The sequence below is a fragment of the Eublepharis macularius genome, chromosome 5 (assembly GCF_028583425.1).
Source record: "Eublepharis macularius isolate TG4126 chromosome 5, MPM_Emac_v1.0, whole genome shotgun sequence".
NCBI lineage: Eukaryota > Metazoa > Chordata > Lepidosauria > Squamata > Eublepharidae > Eublepharis > Eublepharis macularius.
Window position 1 is genome coordinate 9,816,430 of NC_072794.1, and position 19,791 is coordinate 9,836,220.

Consider the following 19,791-nt stretch of genomic DNA (forward strand, 5'->3'; position numbering starts at 1 on the left):
AACTCCCCCAAATGCATCTAACCCTTTTTAGAAGCCATCTAAAAGCAAATGGCTGTCAGCATATCTGTTGGCAATGAGTCCTATAAGTTAATTATTGCGTATCTGTTGTGGGTTCAATTCACTCCAAGATGACACCCCAGTTGTACAGCAGCTCCCCCCACCACTCACCTTACATCCTTCGCAGGTGATGACACCATAGTGAATTCCTGAAGACTTATCCCCACATATTTTACAGGGGATAACTTCTATTTGTGCTGCAGAAAAGAGCGAAAGGAGAGGTAAGAGTGGCAGAAGAGAAAGACAAAATGCTCACATTGTTAATTCTGTGCCTTTAAAAATCTGAGGGCGTGTATACTATGATATAAATAAGAAAGGATGGGATAAAAACACATGAAATAATGGAAAGGAATAAAACTTTTTTTGATTTAGCAACATCAATGGACAATACTTAAACAGTGGCCTATGAAGGAGCTCTACAGAGTTTCACAGGCAAAAGGAAGGGGTAGGGGCCCCTTTCTGAAGTTTTAGGAAGGGGTTCCAGGAGTAAGGGGCAGATACACTTAAGGCATTGGGAGAATTACAGAGTTCTAGGAGGTGGTTCAGGGCCAAGGGAGGTGCCGTTTAAGGAAGCAGGATGCATATGGGGTTCTGGGGTGGGTTCTAGATGGGGTGGGTTCTTAGCAATTTGAGGGCCCTGTGCAAAAATCAAGGATGGGCCCCCAGAACTCTGGGCCCCCTGCCCTGCCTTCCTCCTGCCCCCCCCAGGTCCAAGTAAGGGAAGGCCCTCACTCCACATAAACAGTGGGGAGTCACTTAAGGTTCCCATCCTCCAGGTAGTGGCTGGAGATCTCCTGGAATGACAACTGATCCTACTGCAGGCTGTAGAAGGTGGCTGCCCAGGCCTCAGATGGGGCAGGGCAGGCACAAGAGGCCACTAATGGCAAGCTGGTTACTCCCCTCCATCAAGGGGGTGGGGCTGTGGGCAGTTCCCCTCCAGTGTTGTGCCTGGGGTGGCAGTCTCTTTTGCCCAATGGTTAAGACCAGGGCTTTTTTTCAGCTGGAACACGGTGGAGCAGAGTTCTGGAACCTCTTGAAAATGGTCACATGGCTGGTGGCCCCGCCCCCTGATCTCCAGAGGGGAGTTTAGATCGCCCTCCGCACCGCTCCGCAGCGCGGAGGGCAATCTAAACTCCCCTCTGTCTGGAGAACAGGGGGAGAGGCCACCAGCCATGTGACCATTTTCTCCAAGGGGCAACCCACTGAGTTCCACCGCCTCTTTCCCCAGAAAAAAAGCCCTGGTTAAGACCATCCCTGGTTGCAAGCATATGGGACAGCCAGAAAAGGGCAGAACCCCTGAAATGACTGTCAGCCTCCTGTTTCTTGACACCTTTCTCATTTCCTGCACTGTATGTTGCAAATGTAAGATCTGGCAGTTCCAGCACTGTCCAACAATACAGAGGTAATAATAACAGCAGGGCACTTATACACCGCTCTTCTAGACAAATTAGTGCCCACTCAAAGCAGTAAACAAAGTCAATGTTGTTATTATCCCCACAATACAGTTGGGGAGCTGGGCTGAGAGGAATGGCTCACCCAAGGCCACCTGCTGAGTTCATGGGAGTCGAACCACCAGATTGCTGATTTCCATCCCAACCACTTAACCACTATGATTTTTTTTAAAATAATGTTTTTATTTTCAGTTTTGTAATTGAAGGGCTGTCATGGCTGTTAGTAGGATAGAGTTTGCAGAAGGTTTTAAAGCATGCTATAATCAGCATGAAGCACTAACGATTCCTTTGGTTGCCTACAAAAAACTTGTATTGGTCAGAGGAGGAGTTGCAATTCAACTGACACCCAGGAGATGGCAGCCAAGTACTTTATAGAGATTCAGTTGTATTAGTGTAACAAGAAGGGAGATTAAAGGATATATTCTCATCTCCCCACCCCTTGGTTGTACAGATCAACAATTAGCATCCCCAGCCCCCTAAGGGTTACCCTCTGTCCCCTTCAGGTAGCACCACAGAAGAAAAAGCAGAGGGCCAGCCCAGTAGGTAGACTGTCAGAATGGGATTGGTTGGACTTGTGTTCTAATCACTCCAAAGCCGTCTGGGTGACTCTCTTTCAGCCTAACTTTCCTGACAGGATTGTTACGAGCAGGGCTTTTTTTCAGCGGGAATGTGGCGGAACGGAGTTCTGGCACCTCTTGAGAATGGTCACATGGCTGGTGGCCCCGCCCCCTGATCTCCAGACAGAGGGGAGTTTAGATTGCCCTCCGCGCTGCTCAGCGGCGCGGAGAGCAATCTCAACTCCCCTCTGTCTGGAGATCAGGGGGCGGGGCCACCAGCCGTGTGACCATTTTCTCCGAGGGCAACCCACTGAGTTTCACCGCCTCTTTTCCCAGGAAAAAAAGCCCTGGTTACAAGGACATGACAGACAAGGCGAGAACCACAAATGTCTTGAAGAAAAGCTGGGATAAAAATTTGATCAATGTTTCATGGTACGTGTGATGAAATTCAGCCGACTGCCCCCCGCCAGAAAACCCCCTTTGAAAAGCCAGGCCATTGTCCCAACCCTCCAGTGCCCTCTCCTGCAACTGGCTGGACCTCGGGCAGGAAAGAGCTCTTTGCCAACCCCTGTAACACGAGATCCGCAATGTCAGGGGTTGGACCTGGCATATTTGGCAAGCTGAGGACGGCCTCTACAACCAAGCCAATGTACCACCCTATTTTATGGCACCTCTGCTTGAGGAATTGTTTCCCCTAATTTGCATTGGGGAGCACCTTTTTAAAATACTTGCACGCTCATGGCAGTGTGTCCAGGGTGACCCTTGTTCATGCTTCATTAAAAATATCATCCCGACAACTATGAAAGCAGCTCCAGAATATCCAGGACCCTTGGGACCCTTCACCCAGAAGAGATGAGATGGGCAGAACAAGAATCCTTACCCAATGCCCTGGCCTTTTGGAGCACTCCATGCAGAGTGAGAATTGCCCACTGCTGTCATGGGGGACCCCTGGCAGTGCCCTCCAAAGGTGGCCCTGGATTAGAATTTGCAGTCCAAGATTCTTGGCCCCTTTGAAATGTCGTGCAAGACAACATATCCTAGGATTTTGCAGAGTAAACTGGCATAGGAATCACCTGGCATAGCAAAGCGGGGGAGAAATTATCCTTGGGGTGAACGATAGTGTCGCAGGACACCAGACCAATGTAATGTGCCCATTATCTGAATGAGTTTCGTAGAAGCACAGGCCAAGCTAGAATACATGTGAGTCTGTTCGCTCGCCATTCAAGTGTCATTCGTCACTTGTAGCTTGGCCTCACAGCCATCTAGTCCTGCCAAATGCAGGAACAACCTAAAGCACCTCTGGCAAGGATTCGCCCAGCTGCTCCTTGAAGACTGTCAATGAAGGGGAACCCACCACATCCCTAGGAATCTCCACTGCTGGACTACTCTTAACATGAAGACGTTTTCCCTAACATCCCGCCGGTACCTTCCCTCCTATAGAAGTAGTAGTAGGTTATTGTCTATGGCCAAAGGCGGTTACAATCTAAACACATAAAACCATCTGACATAAATAAGTGAATCATATGCACAAGTATCAACGATTAATCATATATACTAATATCAACAATTAAAATGATCTAACCAGGAAATGATCAAATGATCATTGCTTTCTCTGGATACAGCTCTAGCCCGATTTTTTTTTGGCTGCAAAAGCAAAAAGTGACGCTCTATAAGAAACAAATGGATCTGTGTCTAAGAGAAGAAAAGCAGTTTAAACCCATTGTTTTGAGTCCTATCCTCTATTGCCAACAGGAACAGCTCTCTTCTCTCCCCTAAATAACAGTCTTTTAAATACTTCAAGAGAGCAATTGTGTCTCCCTTCAATCTCCTGTTTTCCAAACTGAACATTCCCCAGTCATTCCTGGTAGGACTTGGTCTCCAGGCCTTTGATCATCCTGGTTGCTCTCCTCTGCACCCATTTCAATTTGTCCACATCTTTTTTGAAATGAGGCCTCTAGAACTGCACAATACTCCAAGTGGGGCCTGACCAACGTGGTTTCCACTTGCCTCACACTTGTGAAAAGCACACAAAGCCACCCAGGATAAGAAAAAGGTCACATCGATACTGTCTTTGCATAAAGCTGCCATGGTTAAACCTCACTGAGAGGAGATCCTAGTTGGTTTCCTAGACCTCAGACCATGAGAACGAACAGCCACGGTGTGGATCCAATGGTTAGTCATACAAGAGGAAAAACAAAACATCCTTGGAGCACTGAAACAGCATGAATCCAAACCAGCCGATATGACAACTTAGCTTGCAGTGGCAGGGCAAAACATGATTTGCAAATGGGCAATTTAATTTTTGGCATGGAAAGGTGATTCATGAATTTTCAGATGTAAACAAACAAAGTGAAGGCTGCAAGAACAATGGTGATTCGCTACCCCAAATGCCGGGCCATTTATATGACACAATCTTAGGCAGCTTCGTCACCATGAGAAATAGTAGTAGCAACTTTCCTTGTTCAGAGGGAAAAACCAAAAACCCAGCTTTTCAGGAATCCAAGATCCATACATATTTAAAACTGTGCTCATGAGGGTGAGGAAAGGCCTTCTCTCCTGCCACCCCACCCCACCCCACCCCTGGCACCAACGTTTCTCAGCTTCTGTGCTCTTCTTCGCGTCTGTTCAAGCATCACCACAGACTGCCTGTGTGGAGGCAGCAGGGGCGTGATCTGTGCCCCAGGATGCCTTGTGGGAGAACTATTCCCTGCAGCGGCACCATTCCAGGGTCCATGACTGTCTCATCCCGTGACTAAGGCCATTCCACGTAATTATAAGGCAGCACAGAACAGCCCACACCCATGTCAAATGCTGAGTTTCCCTCCATGTACTAGGAGACAGAGGGATTAGTATTGCGTACTGATGACGGCATACTCTGGGCCGTGGCCTCCACCCCGTAACAGAATGCCAGCAATTTGTTTCTGAATCGCTCTGCTCTGCCTAAACCTACCAAGCTGCCTCATAGCCTTTCAGGCTGTTGGTCCCCATAGCCCAGGATCAGCTCCTCTGACTGGTGGCAGCCGCTCTCCAATGTCTCACGCAGAGAACACCTTTCCTAACACCTGGAGAGCTGCAACATCAAGGATGGAGCTTGGGACCTTCTGCATGCAGAGTGCAGGCTGTACTTCCCAGCTACGTCCCCCCCTTCTGCTGGTTCCTTGCTGTGCTTCAGGCTTGTAGACCTCATTGTGAAATGGCCAGTCTTTTCTCTCTGCCTTGCTTGTCCTCACTTAGGAGAAGGGGGTGGTGGTACACCAAGTCAAGCCAAAACAAAGAAGAAACAAAAATGGGTGCAAAGAGCAGGGCTTTTTTTCAGCTGGAACGCAGTGGAACGGAGTTCTGGCAGCTCTTGAAAATGGTCACATGGCCAGTGGCCCCGCCCCCTGACCTCCAGACAGAGGGGAGTTTAGATTGCCCTCCGCGCCAGCAGCGTGGAGGGCAATCTAAACTCCTCTCTGTCTGGAGGTCAGGGGGCGGGGCCACTGGCTATGTGACCATTTTTGCCGTGGGCAATTTAAACTTTTTTGCTTTCATTTTTGAGCCAACCTCTCCATAGCTATGAGCTTCAGCACTTTGGAGTCTTCCATTAGAGTCTTTGCTTTGAAGAATCTGGCTACCGGCAAGAATCTTTCCCCAGGACACATGTATAGTAGAGAGGAGGCTTGTGTTTACTTTTCTTTGCTGCGCAACCTACTAGCACAAGTTGCCTCTCAGCCCAAAGTACTACAGAGCCTACAAAGGAGGCTGTCTCTGCACAATCCACTTTCTTCCTTCCAAACAGCTTCTGCTGAGGACGGGCATGATTGCAATGCACAGACACAAAATAGGAGGGTGCTCTTGCATCTCTGCAGGAGTTCCCGTTCGGGGCTTGTATTCTTCCAATCACTGTCTGCTAGAGGTAGGCAACCGTGCCCTGTCTGTGCACTAGGTGGTTTTGTATCATCTGATCATGCCCAATAAAGAGATACAGGGTCACTTTCCCATGAGGGAGGTTGCCCTTTGTGTCTCTGAATGAGCCATTGTTCCAGATTGGCCTCTTTCCAGTCAAGCACAGTCTCTTGACACTTAGTGCTGAAGTGCAGGCAGGATTACCCACCATCTCTTCAGGAGTCTGTGCCCCCCAGAACTGTTCTCATTTTACTTTTCACATGGAGCACGGATACGTCTTCAGTGTTCTCTTAAAAAATGAGGACCCAGTTAGACAAAAATGGCCTATTAACCGTAACACGCCAGAAGCCAGCAGAACCTCAGAAAAACCACCCAGCTCACTGATTAAAAGAATTGTCCTGCCAGTCCCACTAAAGTGGCACTGGTGCCAGGTCCAGAATGTTGGGGTACCTCCACAAGCCAACAAGCCCCCTTAAAGATGTGGGGTATTCAACCACTGAATCCCCATATGTGGCCTTTGGTCTTCTGGGGAGCTCTCTGCAAAGGGGGAATCGGCCTGTATCCGGTCAAGGGCCCCCAGCTACTGTGAGTGGTGCAGCCCTAGATCAACGAAAGTTCAAAGCCAGAAGTTCTCAGAAGAGACAAATATTGATCCAAGCATCAGCACAGAGTTGGCAGGCTCCTTCCCTTGTCTGCCTGCCCTGCTGGGGAGGCCAGTTTATGCAAAACAACCATAATCTTCCTGCTGGGTCTCTCCCCAAAATGTGGCTCTCTGGGGCAGCCTTCCAAGTTCCTTCTTCCTCTTCATATACACAAAGCAAAGTCAGTCAAACTTTTCCCCTTTGGGCCTTGCAACGCTCGGTTCACACAGTTGTGGAAATAAGAGGGCACGATGGTTGGATTGCTTTAGATATTTCACTTTGCATTTTGCTGTGCTTCTCTAGGTTAAAAACTCTTTGCTAGTAGAAAACAAGCACCACAAGAAACAAGGCGGAAAAAGAGTGGTGCTAGCTTAAAACTTGTGGTGCTAGCTTTCTCTTTTCAGGGAAGATGAAACGTTTACTGTAGGGCTCATGGAATAAGGGCTTTGTTGCCTCACCCCCACCCACCCCGCCATTCTCTTCAATGTGGGAATCAGAGCTGAGGCTGGAAATGGATCCAACACTAGAGAAGTCCAGAGCTCCATTCCCTCCATTTTAGATGCAAACCGCTCTATCTGGGCAAGTGTAGATTTTGTCCTGATGAACTCAAGCTCAGTCTCAGATTGCTCAGTGGAACTTCTATGTCCAGAGGCAGTCTACCTCTGATCACCAGATGCTGCATGCCCTGCATATGGGCTTCCTGGGTGTATCTGGCTGGCCACAGAACATTCATGATCCTGCAATAGATGGACCTTGGCCTGATCCTGCAAGGCAATTTTTACATGTTTATGATGGGTTTGTGGGACCAAGTGACTCAATGGCCCAAAGCAGGATTTGAACCTACAGCCATCTGCTGTGACTTTAGGGACAGAATTAGTTTAGCACCAGGGCTGCACCTGTGCTTTCCGGTCTCTGCTTCCAAACGGGATTCTGCCACAAGAAAATACTTCTTTCCTGAGCAAGCACAGAGTGTTTTTTGTCTCTATAAAAAGCACAACCAGAAAGGATTTTCTGCGTTGCATGAAATGGCCACTTTTGGGGGCGGGCTCTATGGAATTATGCCATGCCAATGTCCTTTCCCTCCCCAAACCCCACTTTCTCCAGGTTTCACCCCCCAGATCGCTAGGAATTTCCCAACTTGGAGCTGGCAAGTGGCAACCCTATATATTAGGGAGAAAGGCAAGTATAATTTCCAAGGTTTCAGTACTAAGCCAGAAAAGCAAAAACTTAAAAGCATAATTTTGTGCAACGTGGCATGGAAAATGGAGTCAGTGTGTGACCTATTCCTTCCCTGATGTGCTGCCCTTGCGTGTGCTATCCTTTTGCACATCTGCCACACGAATCCGACAAGGCTTTCCACCACACTGTGTGCTTGTGCAAATGAAGAATGTTGAAATGGCACACCAAACACCCCTCCTAAGTCATGAAGTATATCCCCAAATTTTTTCTGTGTGTGTGCGTATGTCAAAATTTTCCGGAACTCCCCAAATACCAAACTCTTCTGGGCTCTACCTTAAAAGGTAGACTGCCTTTGCAAATGGAAGATATTATAATTTTAAAAAAATTCATCACAGCTTGTAGACACCAATCACTCCAGCATAAGAAATTGCCTTCTGGAGTGCAGAATCCTTTTTTTTTTTTTTTGCATCAGTGGCCACCCACCACCAGTGCGTAACAGTGGACGGCAGTCTCCTACTATCAGTCCTCCAGAAACTGGTATTCAGGGGTAGACTGCCTCTGAACAAGGAGGTTCCACATGGGAACAAGGTACAAAGCATTTGTTCTATCTAGGCAAAATAAAAACGTCTTCCACCTTTCCCCAGGTTCATTACTCACAATTGCAAAGCTTTTGTTTGTGTATTTGTCACATTTCTACCCCCACCCTTCCTCTGAGGAGTCCAGAACAGCATTTTTTAATACTGGCAACAACCTAGTAGATTTTTATTCTGCTCCTTATCCAGGGCTTTTTTTCTGGGAAAAGAGGTGGTGGAGCTCAGTGGGTTGCCCTCGGAGAAAATGGTCACATGGCTGGTGGCCCCGCCCCCTGATCTCCGCGGCGCGGAGGGCAATCTCACATCCCCTCTGCCTGGAGATCAGGGGGCGGGGCCACCAGCCATGTGACCATTTTCAAGAGGTTCCGGAACTCCGTTCCCCCGCGTTCCCACTGAAAAAAAGCCCTGCTCTTATCCAAGGAGTTCAGGGGCCTCTCCTCAATTTTATCCTCAGAATAACCCCATGAAGTAGATTAGGATAAAAGACCTTTTTTCACAGAGTGGCGTACATAACTGCCAATACATTTGTTTTCCCTGAATATCTTGCCACATTTTTGCTCACTTTTCCTGAATCTGCTGGTTTTCTATTTTTTTAAAAAAGAGATATTTATGCCTGCAGTATGTTTTTTATGCACGTGCTGATTGTATGTTACTGTTTTCAAACTTTTATGCTTGGGATGGGTCATGCTTATGTTTTTTCCCCCAATTATTATTATTGAGACTCACATTCCACCTTGAGATACAAAGTGGGAAAGGAGAGTTTGCTGGACAGAAATGCTCAAAATGAATTTTTAAAAGTGTCAGTCAATAAAAATAAAGCAAAGGTATGAACACAGCTGCCCTGTACAGTCCTGGGCCTCTTTGTTTTTTCTTTCTTGGACTTCCTGCAAGTGATGGAAATCGCAGCCCTTGGAAGTGTGCAGAGCGCCTTCCAGACCAAACTCCTGCATGCCCAAGTGGCCTGTCCCAATTCAGGATCTAAAGCCTTCTTTAAAAATAATAAGGTGCCAACATCTAGGGGGCAAATGCCTTTGTCCATAAATAAGGTTGCCAACTGCAGGATGGGAAATTTTTGGAGATTTGGGGATGGAGCCTTGGGGGAGGTTGGAGAGGGGAGGGAATTCAACAGGGTGTAATGCTAGATAGTAAAAGAAAAATCAAAAGTTCCCACTTGAGTTTCTTTCCTCTCCCCTCTTCCCGCAACAATTTGAGCCGAGGCAAGACATTCAGATCAGGAAATTGCCTCCCTTTTCACTTGGCAATCTATCTTGCCCCACTTCCCTCCAGAGGCCTTGTTGTGGTTGGCATGCCGAGGCTGCAACCGTGCACAGTTATATAACTGCAGTCTGCTAAACATATCACTGACGTATGAGCGGTATCCAGAGGGAAGGGACACACCCTGGCCATGCTCGCATTGGGCCACTGGGCCTGCTTGTTGACTCAGTGGCAGATGCCGTTGGGCATCGGGCTTGTCCGTCAGGCTTGTGCCAAGCTCATGAAGTCATCCTGCCCTACTGACATACTTTCTGCCTCGAATATAACTTCACAATGTACTTGTGTAACACCCGCTTGACTGGATTAACCCAGCAGGCCAGGAAAGGGGGGGGGGACTGTTTCTAAGTTTCATTCTTTCTACAGAAAGCCAGGAGACATATTTTCCCCAAGTATACGTGAAAATATAGACCAACAAGCCATCAGAGATAAATGGAACATCTGTGTTCAGATGCAGTCTACCTCTGAATACCAAAAACTAGGTACAAACAATTGGAAGGCTGCTGCCTTCGTACCTAGTTTTGGGAACTTCTTAAAAGCAATCAACGCTTCTGCCAAGGCTGGCAACTGGACAGAGGACTAGATAGACTGATGCAGATTCTATCAACTTTAGTAGAACGTTTGCTTACGAAGGAACTAACTAGGAAGCATTACATGACTGACTGTAAAACACTCAGCAAAATTTGCTATTCAGAGAGGTGAAAATAAGGCGATCCGTTTGCCAATATCTTAGGCCCATGAGCACACATTGAAAGACGTGCACATTGGAGTCAAGATGAATCTGCCCTTGCAGGGATTTAACTTCCATATATGTATGAGTGAATGTGTGCATGAGAGAGAGGCAGAGAGAAGAATGGTTAGAGGCAGGGCTTTTTTCTGGGAAAAGAGATGGTGGAACTCAGTGGGTTGCCCTCGGAGAAAATGGTCACATGGCTGGTGGCCCCGCCTGCTGATCTCCAGACAGAGGGGAGTTTAGATTGCCCTCCATGCTGCAGCGCAGAGGGCCATCTCAACTCCCCTCTGTCTGGAGATCAGGGGGCGGGGCCACCAGCCATGTGACCATTCTCAAGAGGTTCCGGAACTCCATTCCACCGCGTTCCAGCTGGAAAAAAGCCCTGGTTAGAGGGTTGGACAAGGATCTGGGGTCAAACCTTTGCTTGGGTGAACTTGAGACAGTCATTGTCTACCTTACAAGGTTGCTGAGAGAGAATAACGTGAAGAAAGGAGAACCCTGTACACTGCTTGGGGGCTACTCAGGGGAAGAACAGGAGAAAAATGCACTAGACAGATATCTGAAGAAAAAAAACTCCAACTCCTCCCAAGTAAAACAAAATGGAGATAATGATATTTTAGGAAGAAAGTTGGCATGATGTAGAGGTTAGAGTATTGGTCTAGGTTCTGGGAGACCCAGGTTCGAATCCCCACTCTGCCACAGAAGCTTGTTGGGTGACCTTGAGCCTGTCACACCCTTAGCTTCACATACCTCACAGGGTTGTTGTGGTGATAAAATGGAGGAGGGAAGAACGATCCAGGCCATGTTGGGACCCCTTGGGGGAGAAAGATGGGGTATAAATGAAGTGAATACCAGAAAATAAAGACAGGTCCTTGCTCCTACCTTAATACGCACTGGTGGATGCTTCGTAAGCTAGGTATATGTACGTGTGCACTTGTGAAGTGAATCGCTTGTCTCTGGGCCCTCAAATACCTCCTCAAAGCGGCCCAACTGACAGGACATAAAAAGTTGTCTTTTACCAAGTTGGACTGTTGACCCTGTGAGACTAGCAGAGGGTGGGGATCCTTCCCGAGTTCCTTTCACTGGAACACCCAGGCCCCCCCTCTAGAACTAGGTTCGGCCTGGTGGCCTTCACATACTGACCCCCCCACCTCCGGTCTAACCTCACCTCACCTGCCTCAGGAGGACCCCATTATATCGCTTCTTCCCGGTGACAGAAAGAAGAAGAAAATCATGTGTGGCACCACCGCCCAAAAGGTTTCAGCAGAACAGGCAACGCCCGCAGTCCTGGGATGGCTTTGGCACCGGCTGTGGCAGACGATCCACATTCCTCCCAAGCAGGCATACGCAGCTCAGGGCGTGCCTGCCAACTCATCCTGCTAATGTTCTTCTCTCCACCGCCACCCACCGTACTGCCAAGTAAGCCAGCATCATTCCTTGGATATTGCTGTAAATTAAACAGGGTGTGGGCCAGATGACAAACTGCCCCTCACTCCACCTTGGGGTGACCATCCCCGAGGCGCATACAACAGCTTTGCGCATCCAGGGAGGGAAGTCTTGAGAGGAGACCCATCCAAAGCACGTCTTCGTTTGGTAAAGGAAGCAAGCAGGTTTGTGTAGAAATGCCAAAACAGTCAAGATAGCATTGACAGAGGCCTGCCATTTTGGCTGGTGAGGAAAGGTGACAGAGACAGAGATGTAGAATAACATGTCCCAAACTTCTGAGGCTAGAGTTGTCAAACTCCAGTTGTGGCCTGGAGACTTCCCAGAATTACAACTGATCTCCAGACAATAGAGATTAGTTCCTCTGGCAAAAACGACTGCGTTGGACTCTATAACATTACATTCCTCCCCAAACTCTATTCTCCTCAGTCACCACCCCCAAATCTCCAGGAATTTTCCAACCCAGACTTGGCAACCCTATCTAAGACAATGCTAGTTTATTTTTTTAAAAAATAACTTTGAAATCACCAAACATAGGTCAAAATCTTTGGTTGGAGTCTGTGGTTCACTGCCCTGCCGACCCTCAACGTCAGCCCTGCAGAGAGACAGCAGGGCTTGATAGTTGAGAGAATCTGCCTCCAGGAGGTGGCTGGAGATCTCCCATAACTGCGACTGATATCCAGGCCATAGAGATCAGTTCCCCTGGAGAAAATGGCTGCTTTGGAGGGGGGACTCTATGGCATTATACCCCATTGAGGCCCCTCCCCAACCCCCACCCTCTCCAGGATCCACCCCAAAATCTCCAGGGATTTCCTAACCTGGAGCTGGCATCCCTCAAAAGCTGATGAGGGGGGAGGTACCATCTAGCAGTTTTGACTGTAAAGTTAATTTTATTTATTGCAGTGCACTGATGGCTATCTTGAGCCGCACTTACTTGCCTTGACAAGCACATTGGGAGCGGCTGCACCCAGCTCAGAATCCGTTATCCTGTTTTGGTTTCATTTGGCAAAGTCAGAAAACTAGAGGATGGGGGGAATAGATGCCTGGACCAGGACATGGGCAGCCCCTCAAATCTGCTGCGTGAGAACACTTAATGGGCACAGGGCTTGGGGAAAAAATTGGCCTCCATTCATGATGCTTTGCAAGGAAGGGAATCAATGCTGCGGAAAGAGGGCAACCCAAGGAACGGAAGGAAACAGCAATTAATATCAGAACGCCCACTGGTTCGAGGCCAGGGGGAACCAACAGGGATTTGTAAGGATATTACTGAGGCGGGGGTGGGGGGGTGTCCAAGGCATTAGGGAGAACATTATGCTATAACTAGGGCAAGAGAAAAGTTTCTGGAAAGGCCTGGTGGTACTGAAGTTTCATAGCCCTTCCTTTAAAGAAAAGAACCCCAGAGTGCGCAGAGAAATTTTGAGAAATTGCAGCCCGCATTTGAAGAAACAGGCTTTCTTTGTAGGGCAGATGAAAGGGCTCCTCCAGAGGGCACAAGCCTTTCCTTTTAGAAAGCCCCTCTCCTCAGCACTATGGTTGCCAGCCTCCAGGTGGTGCCTGGAGATCACCGGGAATTAACAACTGATCTCCAGTCAACAAAGATCAGTTCTTATGGAGAAAATGGCTACTTTGAAGGGTGCCATTATATCCTGCTGAGGCCCCTCCCTGCCTCAAACCCCACCCTACAGGCTCCACCCTATGGTTGCCAGCCTCCAGGTGGTGGCTGGAGATCTCCTGGAATTACAACTGATCTCCAGGTGACATAGATCTGTTCCGCTGGAGGAAATGGCCGCTTTGGGAGGTGGGCATTATGGTCTTATACACTGCTAAGGTCCCTCCCCAAATCCTGCCCTCTCCAGGCTCCACCCCCAAATCTCCAGACATTTCCCAACCAGGAGCTGGGAACCCGACAAAACCTCCAGGCATTTCCCAACCCACAGCTGGCAACCTAACTCCCCTCCAAGAAAACTTTATCTCATGCATTTGTATTCCGTTGTTACGAGGAGAACTCCCAGATTACAACACATCACCAGACTACAGAGATTAGTTTCCCTGGAGAAAACAGCTGCTTTGGAGAGTAGACTATGACATTATACCCCATTGAGGATCCTGCCCTCCCCAAACCTTGGCCGTTTCCAGATGGCTTACCTGCGATTCGCGTTTCCCCCGGCACGATCCGAAATGTGGCGCGACGTCCCGGGTGCAGGTAAGCCATCTGGAAACGGCCCTTGCCCCCTCCAGATTCCACCCTCCAAATCTATAGGAATTTCCCCATCTAGAGTTACACAGCTGCATACATGGTTCTCCGTTTCTCCATTTTATCCTCACAAAAGTGTTGGGCTGAGATAGAATGACTGGGCCAAGCACACCCAGGACACTTCATGGCTGAGTGAGGCATTTGAACTCAGAGCTTCCAGATCCTAGTCTAACACATGAACCAATACTGCACATGCTTAAATTTTATGCATTAATGGCTTGTTTTTACCAACTGGGGGGTAAATATTTGCCCTAAATGCTGGAAGCTGAATCACCACCGTGTTCCACAGCTCCATGGGGGGCCATTGTCCCTTGACAAGACGGTTCTTAGGATTTCTAAAGAGCATTGTTTGGAATATTGGGGGGCAATCGGATGCAGGAAAGAAGGTTCCCTCTTAAAACAGGTGCGCTTTCTTGCTCCTAACTGGTCTTTCCTTTCTGAGCCCAAGTTTCTCCAATCTGATGTGACCACCTGGGGATCCCAGTCAGGGCTGCCAAGACGGAAGTCTCCAGCAACCTTGTACCGGGGACCCTGCTCTCTACCAGCCCACAATTCTGATCAAGTCCTTCTGTGTTCTTCTACCTGATCTTTAGTTGAGGCCTGTGTGATATGATGGGGGCATCGCAGTGGCTGATTGCCCTCTGAGCTGTTTCTTGTGCTTTGTGGAGAAGTTGGCCATTAGCCAACCAAGTTTTACAAAGGGCTGCTAGCCTGTGCTCCCCTGTCCCCCCAAACAGCTGGATTCAAGGAACAAGGTTCTATACATGCTCCGTTTAAAATGGATACAAAAGATAAGAGTCCATCAAGAGGTGGGCACGAACCAAAATATGAACCAAAGTTTGTCACGAACCAGGCCTTTTTTTGGTTTGTGAACCAGCAGTTCGTCGGAAGGCATTTCTAACGAACTGTAGCAACTTTTAGGCCAGTTCGTTTGGTTCATTTTTCGGTTCATCACTGCAGACAGCCTGGTGCTGATCCATCAGTTACCTAGGCAACAGGGGGTGGGCTTTCTGCAGACCTTCTGCTGCCCCGGAAGTGACGTATTCAGGAACTAAATGAACCAGTTCGCAAACCGAGCAATTTCATGCCGATTTGTGGTTCGTGAAACACGACGAACTACAATGAACTGCCGTTTTCCCAGTTTGTGCCCATCTCTAAGTTCATCCATTGCTGGTTCTCCTCTGCCTTACAAACGTCTGACTCTTTTTATACCAGCTTCGCAGCTCCACCCCCATGCCAGGAATCCTGGAAATACAATACTCAGTGTTTTCACTGTTGCATTCTCACCATCGCTGAATTCTCTGTTTTGGACAGCAATTTGGGATATAGAAACCCTCGATTTTCAAGCACACTTAATAAACTTCTCGGCCTTTTGGCTAAGATCAAGTGTAGTAGTGTAATAAACTTTTATTTTAATTCTGGTTTTAAAGGTAAAATGAAAATGTTGGGTTATGTCCAATTGCACCTGCCTGCTTTGCAGGGTTCCCCAGTGTGGTGCTATGGGCACCGTGGGGCTCACCAGTACTTCCCTTGGCACCCACCAAACTTTTCGGAAGATGGGAGGGGGCATTGTTAGGCAGAGCTTGTAATTGGCTGCCCTCATTCAAAGGGCAATTGCAGCCACAGAGCCAGTATAGGCTCAGAACGATTGGTAAGCCTCTGTACTTTCCTCAGGCAGCGTGTGGTTCCATTTTCCCATCAGGCTTTCCTTATTTTTATTCCCCCTTTTCTTTCTCCCTCTTTCCCTTCAGTCTTTCCTTCATACCCTTTTATTCTGCTTCAGTGGAAAAGAGCAAGAGTCCAGTAGCACCTATCAGACTAACAACATTAGTGGTAGGGTATGAGCTGTTGTGAGCCACAGTTCACTTCTCCAGATACCTGAAGAAGTGAGCTGTGGCTCACGAAAGCTCATACCCTACCACTAATTTTGTTAGTCTGATAGCTGCTACTGGACTCTTGCTCCTTTCCACTGCTACAGACAGACTAACATGGCTACCCATCTAGATCGATTCTGCTTCAGTAATTCAGTAATTCATTTGCAACGACAGGAGGGAGATACTGCACTGGCTCTGCCTCCAGTGGCAGCCATTTTGGTGTTGGGCTCACCGCCCCCTTTTAAAATTCCAAAGGTACCACAGGCTCAAAAAACGTTGAGGAGTCCTGCCTTAGCAGATAATCAAGTTAAAGTTCACACATATGAATAGATCCTTTGATGATTGCAGCTTGTGTGTGTGAAGATACTAGTCACAGAATAGGCAGAACATTTGAAGTAACGTAAGCAAAATTAAGAGCGCCCATCTTTTCCTTCTTCCTTCCCACTCTTGACAATTTTAAACTGTATCCTTCTCAGGGGCAGAGACCAGGTTTGTCAACTGGTGACAAGATGATGTGAGTGAGTATTTTGTGGCTATTTTTTACATGATGGAATTTTGTGTAACCCTTTTGCTGACATTACTAGTGCTAATAACCCTGTTCTTAAAAAAAAGGAATCTACATGTATTCTGAATTATTAATATGGGCCGTTTCCAGATGACTTACCTGCCTCCGGAATGTCGCGCCATGTTGCGGGGAAAACGCGAAATATCGCGTTTTCTCACGCGAGTTTTGCGCGACGTTGCAAAACTCGCGCAAGAAAACACGATATTTCGCGTTTTCCCCACAACATGGCGCGACGTTCCGGAGGCAGGTAAGCCGTCTGCAAACGGCCATGAACTACTTCACGCTACTTGTTTTTATGATCTATCACCAGTTTTGAAGGGTTTTTTTTTTTAATGTGCTGGTTTTCAGCATGTAGGGTTTATAGTGGCTAGGTATTTCTACTTCTTTTGGATTTCAATTTGTTGCAAGTTGCCTCAAGAAGCCGTTTGTGGGATATTAGCCCTGAAAATAAAGAACATTTTACTCTATAAAGTCTCAATTGAGTGGACAACATCAATAATATTAAATTCCCCTGCACTGGCCAGCTCGCCAGTTGAAATATTCTTCCTAAGACCTTTTCTCTGTGTACACCTGAAAAGGTGAAGTGGATGGTGACCGGATACAAGGCTTTTTTGGTGGTAGCACCTAACCTTTTCAATGCTCTCCCTGTCTGGAATCTCTCTGGGTGCTGTCAAGCCCTGAAGCACCAGGCCAAAACGCTGCTTTTTATTCAGGCTTCTACTTGAGAGGGTTTCATCTTTTTAAGCTGTTTCAGTCTGCTTAATTATCGCATAAGGCTGCTAAAAGTTTTGTGCTGTTTTTATGCCCCGGCTTGCTTTATTATTCATAATTTATTACATTGTTGTTTTTATGATTTTATTGTACTTCCTTTTAATTTACGAGCCTTCTCAAGCAAGTCTCTGGAGAGGAGACACATCCATATTGCAAATAACTAAACGACGAAGCTCCTTGGCCCTCCTGGCCTTTCCTCTAAAAGACACGTCTGCAGCACAAATTTGAAACCTTTTTGCACTGGATTTAAGGGCGCCATCTAAGCAGAGTCACAACTTTCGAAGCCATAAACGCAGAAGAGTTTAGGATGACACTCCTAGATTCCCCCAAAGTGCCTTAGATGCTGCTGGCTCTGGAGGGTGCCAAGATTTGGGGGGTGGGGGAAGAGGTCAGAGGTTTTTAAAATGTTCTGTGAGACTTTGAGGCCCAGTGTCAAAATAAGAACAGAAGAGCAACGCTTCTGGGTTAGAGGTCCATTTAGTCTAACACAGTGGCCAAGCAGTCCATTTAGTTCCCCACAGTGGCCAAGCAGTTACCCTTGAAGCAAGGGGAAAGAGGCCAAATCACCACTGTTGCTGCCTTCCAGCAACCGGCACCCAGAGGTAGACTGCCTCTGAAAATGGAAGCTCCATAGAAAATAGTTGTTGATGGATTTGTCTATGAATCTGCGGTAGACGGCTTCTGAACATAGCAAATAGACACTGATGTACTCACCTATGAATCTGTCTAATCCCCTTTTAAAGCCATTAGCTTAGTGGACAGCACCACATCCTGAGGCAGGGAGTTCCACAAGTTAATTATGTGTTGGGTGTCCTTTTCAGCCTCTTTTCCAGTTCTACAATCTCCTGTTTAAAATGGAGGGGGCAACCAGAACTGTACACAGGATTCTATACACAGCAGCATCAGAGCGCTACACCAGCAAGATTTCATTCCCTTTCCTAATACTTAGGAGTTGAGTCATGGGAGGCATAAACTCTGGAAAGCTGAGCACCCATCCCTGGCCTTTGCTCAGAGGAGTTTATGGGGTGCACAGCAAAGGGAAGCAGGGTTTTTTCGAGGCCTGTGCGAGAAGATTCTGGTTTCGCCCACCTCATTCTTTCACTGTCAGTTTGCCTGGATGGGGCTAACTCTCCCCGTAGGGATGTACAAATCTACCCTTTCCCCCATTCTTTTGGTTTTCCTTGTAGCCACTGTGTGGCTTTTAAAAATCCCCCCCCCCCCTTTTCGTTGCTGACATTCTTGATCTGTGTGCTTCTTTGATGGCGTTTTTATGCCATGTTCACAAAAATCACTTTCAAAATTGCACCCATTAACCAGCATAACTTTGGCACAAGGGAACAGGTAAGGGCTCAGAAGTAGACCCACACCACATGCCATTCATTCCTGCTACCACCTGCTCAGAACAGAAACAGAGCGGAAAACGTGCCAGAGATCGGATTCCCGGATGCCTGCTGCCTTGTGGCGGGCAAACTGATTGGAGCAGGCAAGAGTGACTTTTGGCACCTCTGCAGCTCTGCCACTGCCCTGAGCAGGTGGTTGCAGCATCACTCTGGGGACCTAAAGCAGCTTACATCATTCTCCTCTCCTCTGTTTTATCCTCACAACCACCATGTGAGGTGGGTTCAACTGAGAATGTGCGACTGGCCCAAGGTCACCAAGCAAGCTTCCCACGGCAGAGTGGAGATTCGAACCTGAGTTTCCCAGTCTGACACTGTAACCGCAGCAATTTGGAGGGCGATCATCTTGGTACAGCAGCAGCTGAATTACCCCAGTCCCAGATTCCATGTCAGTGATAAGCCCTGAACCCCCCCCTTAACATACACCAGAATCCAGTGCAACACACACAGCCAACAATTCAGCCTGGTGAGGAATTTTTGCACAACAGATGAGCAGGATTCAAGCCCAGGAGCACCTTGAAGGCCAAGTTTGGAAACCCCTCTGCATTCTATGAAAGGCAACAATGTGGACAGGGGCAGAGAAATTGCACCAAACTTAGGCATGGCCAAGGCTTTTTTTCAGGGGGAAAGCGGGGGAACGGAATTCCGGAACCTCTTGAAAATGGTCACATGGCTGGTGGCCCCACCCCCTGATCTCCAGACAGAGGGGAGTTGAGATTGTGGCGCACGGAGGGCAATCTCAACTCCCCTCTGTCTGGAGATCAGGGGGCGGGGCCACCAGCCATGTGACCATTTTCAAGAGGGCAACCCATTGAGTTCCACCACCTCTTTTCCCAGAAAGAAAGCCCTGACAACAACCCTTTGAAGCAAGTTAGACTAAGAGCATGTGACTGCCCCAAGGTCACCCAATGAGCCTCCACAGCAGAGCATGGCTTCAACCTGTGTCTCCCAGATCTCCAGCTGACACTCTAACGCAGAGGTCCGCAACCTGTTTGAGCCTGTGGTACCTTTGGAATTCTGACACAGGGTGGTGGGTACAACCCCAAAATGGCTGCCATGGGAGGCAGAACCACATACACATAGAGGAAACCGGTGCATGGTGGTGGAGAGTGTCAT

The 19,791-nt window shown here is 47.9% G+C and overlaps 1 protein-coding gene and 1 pseudogene across 1 annotated transcript in view; one reads left to right on the top strand and one right to left on the bottom strand.

Annotated features, from left to right (window-relative positions):
• LOC129330611 (nuclear receptor ROR-beta-like) overlaps positions 1 to 19,791 on the bottom strand; it is a 43,953-nt gene that overhangs the window by 13,807 nt on the left and 10,355 nt on the right. Inside the window, exon 2 of the mRNA XM_054980715.1 lies at positions 169 to 254. Coding sequence (XP_054836690.1) covers positions 169 to 254 — 86 coding nt within the window. The remainder of the gene's footprint in view (positions 1 to 168; positions 255 to 19,791) is intronic.
• On the top strand, positions 15,425 to 15,592 carry LOC129331506 (U2 spliceosomal RNA; annotated as a pseudogene).